This window comes from Gymnoscopelus braueri (genome assembly GCF_963280865.1).
Source record: "Gymnoscopelus braueri genome assembly, chromosome: 12".
Lineage (NCBI taxonomy): Eukaryota > Metazoa > Chordata > Actinopteri > Myctophiformes > Myctophidae > Gymnoscopelus > Gymnoscopelus braueri.
The window spans coordinates 12,328,849-12,336,278 of NC_137614.1; the positions used below are offsets into that span (position 1 = coordinate 12,328,849).

At 43.4% G+C, this 7,430-nt stretch overlaps 1 protein-coding gene across 3 annotated transcripts; it reads left to right on the forward strand.

The window, feature by feature from the left end:
• Window positions 1-320: 320 nt before the first annotated feature.
• Window positions 321-7,044, forward strand: znf740b (zinc finger protein 740b). 3 transcript variants are annotated; one of them, XM_080445835.1, is made up of 8 exons: window positions 321-399; window positions 2,729-2,894; window positions 3,089-3,316; window positions 4,058-4,195; window positions 4,574-4,703; window positions 4,943-5,032; window positions 5,971-6,089; window positions 6,642-7,044. In XM_080445835.1, the coding sequence occupies exons 2-8, from the start codon at window positions 2,850-2,852 to the stop codon at window positions 6,831-6,833; spliced, it is 942 nt and encodes a 313-aa protein (XP_080301961.1). In that variant the 5' UTR covers window positions 321-399; window positions 2,729-2,849; the 3' UTR covers window positions 6,834-7,044. The 3 variants fall into 3 exon arrangements, with proteins under 3 accessions (XP_080301961.1, XP_080301963.1, XP_080301962.1); XM_080445837.1 differs by lacking the exon at window positions 4,943-5,032; XM_080445836.1 differs by lacking the exon at window positions 2,729-2,894.
• The last annotated feature ends 386 nt before the right edge of the window (window positions 7,045-7,430 follow it).

Below are 7,430 nucleotides of genomic sequence, written 5' to 3' on the forward strand. Positions count from 1 at the left end.
ATTATACTTTATTAGACAGAAATGTAAACAGCATGGGGGGTACACAGCTAAAATGATAACACAAAAATAGTCCTATTTCCAAATACATATCAATTTGGGGGTCCAGCTTGACTTGAACATGTTTGAGAACTTCTGCTCCTCATCTCTCATGACGCGCTCCCTCCCACTCTCAGTCCAGCAACCACCCCCTCCCCCCCTCCCCAACATAGTTTTTTTAAAAAGTCCCTCACCAACATGGCGGAAAACGCGCGCCAGGGCCCTCGCATCCACACCGCTGACCAATCACGCTCTCCCCGGGGAGCACTTCCGGTAGCGTTTCCTGTCAGTGTTTGTAAACTGAGGAAAAAATTGGAACTGCGACAAGAATTATTAATCTTCTGAACTCTCAAAGATCCAAAGGTAAACGGAACATTCTTTCAGCGCGATCACTTACGTCGCTTCTCGGGCGACGTAGGTGCACGAATTAGAACTGTTTGTTTAGACTTTTAACGGCAGTATAGTAGTGTGTTGGTGTGTTTTGTGTTCGTCGGCGCTCAAACCGCACGCCCTGCATGGCTGTTGTTGTGTTGTCTGGGGCGGCGGGGGGCTTGGGGGTGGGGTGGAGGGTTTCAGGACACACTCTCTAGGACAGGGGGTCCTTCTCTCTACGTTTTTCCAGGCCAAGGACCCCCTTAGCTTAGCTGAGAGCGAGATGAAGCAGGGACCCCCCACTACTACACATTGTATAACATTGTGTTGCAGATTAAACCTTTTTCATAGATGGCTTTCATAGACTTGTTGGACAGCAACTATCATCACAGTGTTGGATTCATGTTTTCAGACCATTTTAACCACTTAAAACCGTCAATATTTGGTAAACTTGACCGTTCACTCTGTACTTAATCTGCTTCTTTCACCCTACACCAAACCTCTTTGCCAAAAAATAGCCGATATACAAGCTCACAACGCCTTGCAGCGCTAGGCGTTGTGAGCTTTTAGATCGGCTATTTTCCGGCTAATGTTCCCCTCAGAATAGGGATGCTAGGGTTCATGTGTTTAATGTAAAAAAAATAATTAAAAAAAACATCCTATCGCACAAAGATTCGGCGGACCCCCTGTAGTAACTCTTGAAGACCCCCTAGGGGTGCCGGACCCCCCGTTGAAGACCCCCTGCCTCTAGGAGACTTTACCCAGCTCCACTAGCTAAGCTAGCCGTTAGCTCTTTATGGTCAAAGTAGTGACTTCTTCACAATAAGACCATCATCCAGCTGAAAAAGCCAAATTGCCAGTTTTATCTCACATCGCTCGATAAACGGCCATTGTAATCTGCTCTGCTCATAATGGTTCAGATTTGGTCAATAATAATAAAGCTAACTTGCTCAGAGATGCTAAATTTGTGCCAACAGGGCAACAACCATTCAGCCACGTTTAGTCATCTGTTGTAGCTAAACGCTTAGGATGCAAATAATTCTAATTCTTCCAATGCTGGATCAGTGTTGTTGTTGGTTTTCTACAGACATAAACGCAACAATATGCTTTGGTCCGCACGAGTTGTGCTGAAATTAGTTGTAAACACAGTTCAAACAAACCTGCTGTTATCACATTCAAAACACCCACAGTGGTGGTGTTTTTATATGTAACAACAGAGTATCTGATTGATGATACCATCTAGCGTTAACATGCTTTTTTTATGCTATTCCTATTTTCTACACAGGCATGTGCAGGCCTGCTTCGACCATTATTACATTGTGGACTGCATGTTTATTTTTGCATTTATCAACTTTTCATCTCCCACACCCTGATTCCACTACCAGGAATCTTCCGGACCATCACCACACGTCTTTTTTTTAGACTTGTAAAACCTGCTTGTAGCTTTAGAATTGGCATTAAATTAGCGTTATTTCATTTTAATACCTATTTATTCTAAGCCGTGCGAAGTATGTTGTGTTTGCAAGTTGGTCCTTTCTCACTGTCAATGGAACAACTCCACAAATTGTCTGTTATCTAGTTAGTTTTGTCTCTTCTTTAACCACCAAATGTTGTGCCCACGGTCACGGATGCCAGGGTTCTTCTTGTGTTTAACGGGGGCGAGACTTGTTCGCACATCTAGACTGAGCTGCCCTGAATCATAGGAACGGCATGAGCATGTATGTGCGTGTATCTATCTTTTTGGTTTGTAAAAACGAATAGATCACAACTAGGGTCGGGAACCGGGTTTTTATCACACTGTCAGAGCTGGCATGTGGACTTCACGTCTGCTATACAATTACAAACAATACCAGTGGTTCTCAAACTTTTTTTTTTTAACACCTTAACTCAGAGTGTACAAATGGAACCAAATGGACCCGTAAGGTTCCATTTGTACACTCTCAGAGTTTACAGTTCTGTAAGGGTCCATTTGTAACCCTGTATAGGTCAGGAAAATCCCAACCCTAATCACGTGTGCATTCTTGTTTATGGTCCATATCCTCTCCATCTACTTCATTTTGACAAATGTTAGTTAGCATTTTTGCCTGACTCTTGTGGTTTCTGTCAAACTATGGGAACAGTTGGCATGCACCAAACCATTGGGACTCTATACAAGCCTGATAGACTGTAGTACGTGTTGATCCCTAAATTTACAATTCTATTCAAAATAATACAATTGATGACTGATTAGACCTTTTAACTAAACGGTCTGGCATCCCAGTAAGTGATGCCCACACATGTAGAAATGATAGTCTCACATTTGTCATACCTCTACTTTCAGGCTTTCAGGCCCCTGATGATTTGGTTGGGTGTCGTGACGTCTCTTGTGTCACTCCCCGATCCTGAGTGAAGCCCCCCCCCTCTGTTCCCCCCCAAACACACACGCATTCAAAACCACGGCGATGACCCACCATTCCAACAGCAATGTTCGAGACCATATGAAATGGGTCAGTGGAACTATCTTCATCTCTAGAATCACCGTTCACGGTGTTAGTGACTAGTAGTCTTTGTGGTTTCCGTCCTGGGCCAGATTTCCCTGACTCCCCCGTTTTCACAGAGAGGAGGAACCCCAAGGACCAACCCCCTGCCCCTTATCCCTTGGTCTGACCATTTTTGTGTTTCTTTCTGTGCTGTCTGTTAGGCTGGGTTGCTGGGCTGTGAAGCGGTGCTGTCCAGCATGGCACTGATGCAGGCCAACAGCATGCCGGGCCAGAAGAAGATGATGTCATCTCTGGGCCAGGGCCAGAGGGACGGCCCCGAGAGCCACCAGTCTCACCCTCAACACAGCCACGGTCACCAGGGTCACCACAGCCATCAGCCCCACCACAGCCACATGAGCCACCCCCCAGCAGGGAGCTGTCCACCTTTGGTGAGAGAGAGAGAGAGAGAGCACCGTACTCGCATGCATGCCACACGCAACTCTGTCTGTTCTGCAATGTGGGAGATTTTGCCGGCTCCATCAATAACGTGTCATTTCACCTTTCTCCTTTGTATCCATTAACACGAGTACAGACATAACTTTGTCTGTTATGTAAATTATTATATAATTCAAACTTTTTCATGTCAAGGACCCCCAAAATTATATGCATTTGGCCGCGGACCCCCATCTCAAAACATTTAGTTCCAGGGACCCCCAGAAGCAAAGATCTGAGTTACAAATGTTTGCTTAAAAATATATATATTCAAAGATTTGCACACATTTTCACGATTTAAAAAAATAGCAGATCTACAAGCTCATAGCGCAGCACTCGGTGCCGTGCTATGAGCTTGTAGATCTGCTATTTTTGAATAGCCCAAAGTATAAAATAATAGTTAAAGTGGTTCAAATCTAAAATGACAGATGCGTTCCAAGTCTTTATGGCTTAAGATTTGCTTACTTGCTTGTTTTTGCTTTGAAATTCATCGTGAAACAGTCCCATTGATATCAACTAATGACTGAGTTATACTTGGTTACATGCTGTGTCGTGCATCTAAAATAGCCGATCTACAAGCTTCACAAATCACAATGTGTTGTATGCTTGTACATACTGCCATTTGTGACAGGAGTTGCCAGCGCAAGTATTAATCAGCCTCAACTTGTCTGACACTGCACTACTCTTTCACCCAACAGTTAATCCGAAAGGATGGAGATTACCACTCCTCAAGGCTGATGGATCAAAAGGACATACTGGCCAACCAGAATATGCAACCCAAGAAAAAGCACAAGAAATCAGGGATCCCTATTAACAAGATCAAAGAGAAGGTGGAGGTAAGGAGCGTTGGTAATGCCATGAAAATGCACAATGCATAAAGCCTAATTAATATTTTGTCGCACAACAGTCTCACTGAAAATAACTGATTTTCAGCGGGCAACACACGTTTAACCACCTGATCTCTTGCGTCCCTATTCTGGGGAAAACATTAGACGAAAATAGCAGATCTACAAGCTCACATCTCGTATATCGACTCTTTTCAGCGAAGAGATTTGGAGTAGATGGAAAAAGTAGCGGGCCTTATATAGACCTCTGGGGAACTCGGGACAATTAATGATATAGGGTATAATAAATAAATAATATTTATTTTCTGCCATTCTATGTTACTTCCTTCTACTAGTATACAACTACTAACACTATAAATGCTTTTTTAGCCTATGATTCCACAGATGGACATGGATGATGACAACTCACTGAAAGTGCAGAAGAATTTCATCTGCGATCACTGCTACGTTGCCTTCCGGAGCAGCTATCACCTCAAGCGACACATACTCACCCATACAGGTGTTTATTATAATAATTTACCCCCCCCCCCCCCCTCCACTTAAAGTAGCTGCAATCCGTAAGATTTATGAGCATTTTTGGTGATGAGATTTGGTGTAGAGAGAGATACTAGCGGACTTAGCCCTGGGGGACCCCCAATCAACCAAGTACTGTATATAGGGTTTAAAGGGGTATTTCACTTTAAAAACCCTTCTGAGGTCATTTTAAGTGGTTAAAACTCATTTTAATCTGACCACAAGGTGAAGTGCAGAAGAATTTCAGCTGCGATCAGTGCTACGTTGCCCTCCGGAGCAGCTATCACCTCAAGCGACATATACTCACCCATTCAGGTGTATATTATAATAATTTACCACCCTCCACTTAAAGTAGCTGCAATCCGTAAGATTTATTACCTTCCCAAAATTTCTACCATGAGCTTCAGGCAATACGACTTGTGTGTTCCTACCCGGACTTGAATACAGGATCGAGATTTCTCAATAGAAGAGCTGTGTTCAGTTTAGTTTAGTTGAAAAGTATTAAGATACAGTCAAAACCTAACGAGGATAACGCTGAAAGAGCCCTTTCCCAGTAAACCTTGTAAATTTGAAGAGGCACACATCAGCAATACTAGCGCTGGTGTAAAAACTAAGTGTTCCTTACCTGTGTGAAATTCTTTTATTGGTTAACTCATTCACTGGCATTAATTCATCCTTCTACCGTCCCCTTGCCAGCGAAAACAGCGATTTTACTGTACCTTTGAAAAATCATGGAATATTCTCCGTGACCTCCGTCCTCACGGAGATCGGCTCATTACAAGCACGGGGGTCCGGCCGTTTGAATATGGCTTGTTTTTTGAAAAACGGCAGAAAAACGAACAGAAAGGCGAAAAAAAATTACTTTTGTGAATCCTTTAACTCATTCAGTGCCATTAAAAAACATTGTCTAGTTGCCACAGTGCCAGCAGTTTTTGAGAGTTTTCACTCACCTTTGAAAAATGATAGAATATTTTTCTTCACAGCAATCGACCCGGCGATCGTGGTAAAAGACACGCCGGGGTCTCATACACACGTCAATTACGCCCTAGGCAGTGAATGAGTTAAAATAGCGTTATATTCACTAACATAACTTACGGATTGCAGCTTTATTATTTATTATATATTTTTATTATTAGCGAGTTCTTTCTATGACCTTGCCTTTCTGAACATAAGGTATCGCAAGTGTTTAAAAAAAAATCCAGCTGACTTTTGTTTTTTTAAACGATCAATAACTCTATTGTGATCGTCCCCAGGGGAGAAACCATTCGCTTGTGATGCGTGTGACATGCGGTTTATTCAGCGCTACCACCTGGACAGACACAAGAGAGTTCACAGCGGAGAGAAGCCCTACCAGTGTGATCGCTGTCATCAAGTTAGTCACCTATTCTTCTGCCTATCTTACTAATGTAGCCTCATACTTTTAACCCATTTAGCCCTGGAAAGCCTATGCGTTGTTATACCTTTCAACCCGGAAAAGCATCTGTGTCATTTTAGTCGTTACTATTTATCGTCACTGTCGGGCAGAAACCTTGTATCTCCAAGCTTCAAATTTTCTTCGTAGATTAAAGCCCTACTTCATCATACAAGAGTGTCGCACAAAAGTAGTGAAAATAGCAGATCTACAAGCACACAACGCCTCACGATGCGAGGCGTTGTGTGCTTGCAGATCGGCTATTTCCACTATTTTACGTTTTATAATACGTTTTTTTTTATAATAAAGGATCGGTTTTGGACATGCAAGGTTTCTACCCGACAACAACGATATATAGCAACATGATAATTTTTTGAATAAAAAATAGTACTTCAGAAAACTTAGGTCAGGATTTAGATGGTGTTTTTAGGATCGTACTCGGGTCTAAATGGGGTTAAATATACTGAATTTCATAGTTTTATTTTATTATTAAAAATGTCCTTCTACTTCCAGAACTTCTCGCGGACTGACAGGCTGCTGAGGCACCGTCGGCTGTGCACGGTGGGCATGACCAAGGAGGAGAATCAGAACCAGCAGTCGTGCTGTGACAGTCGAGCGTCGGGGGGCTACTCCCAGGACCCCCCGGGCTCCCACACAGCCTCCTGGAGCCCCCTACAGCCTGCCAACAACCGCCTGACTGTCTGACCTATCCCTGCCCTGCCCCGCTGGCCCTCTGCAGCAGAGAAACCCCATAAGACAGTCCTCAGCGCAATAATGCCACATACTGGAAGTTCAACAGTACTGCAGTGTACCAGTGGAGCCTGGCATCGAGACAAAACCAAACATTAGTTTGCCGTTTCCTCTTTTTTTTATATTTGTTTTTCCCGTTACATTCATTGTACAGGCAAGAAGTGGAGGGACCAATACAGGGTGGGTGGGACTTGGGGGACAACGGATTGTGTTACTATGGCAATAATTGCAACGCACACATCTAGCTTTTTTTCCGGACAAGTTGCAGGGAAGTAGTTTTTACTACAGCTGTGGACATATTATCCGCACAGCCAGTGTGTTTTTCTTTCCATAATTACATCCCGTTGAATTTCTTTTTACCATTCAAGCATTCTGAGGCTGATCACCACCATGCGGCAGCACCCCATGAGGCAAGCAGTGTTGCCAGATTCTGTGAGAGAAACAAGCAACCAGGTCTAGGAAAACCAGCCCAAAAGAAGCGACTATGGGCCACATGAGTACTTTAACATGTACATCAGCTATTTGAAAATAGCAGATCTACAAGCTCACAAC

Coding starts and splice junctions, on each gene's coding strand:
- znf740b (XM_080445835.1), top strand. CDS start 2,850: ATGACCCACCATTCCAACAGCAATGTTCGAGACCATATGAAATGG. Junction 4,196..4,573: donor AGATCAAAGAGAAGGTGGAG/GTAAGGAGCGTT, acceptor ATGCTTTTTTAG/CCTATGATTCCACAGATGGA. Junction 4,704..4,942: donor ACACATACTCACCCATACAG/GTGTTTATTATA, acceptor TCTGACCACAAG/GTGAAGTGCAGAAGAATTTC.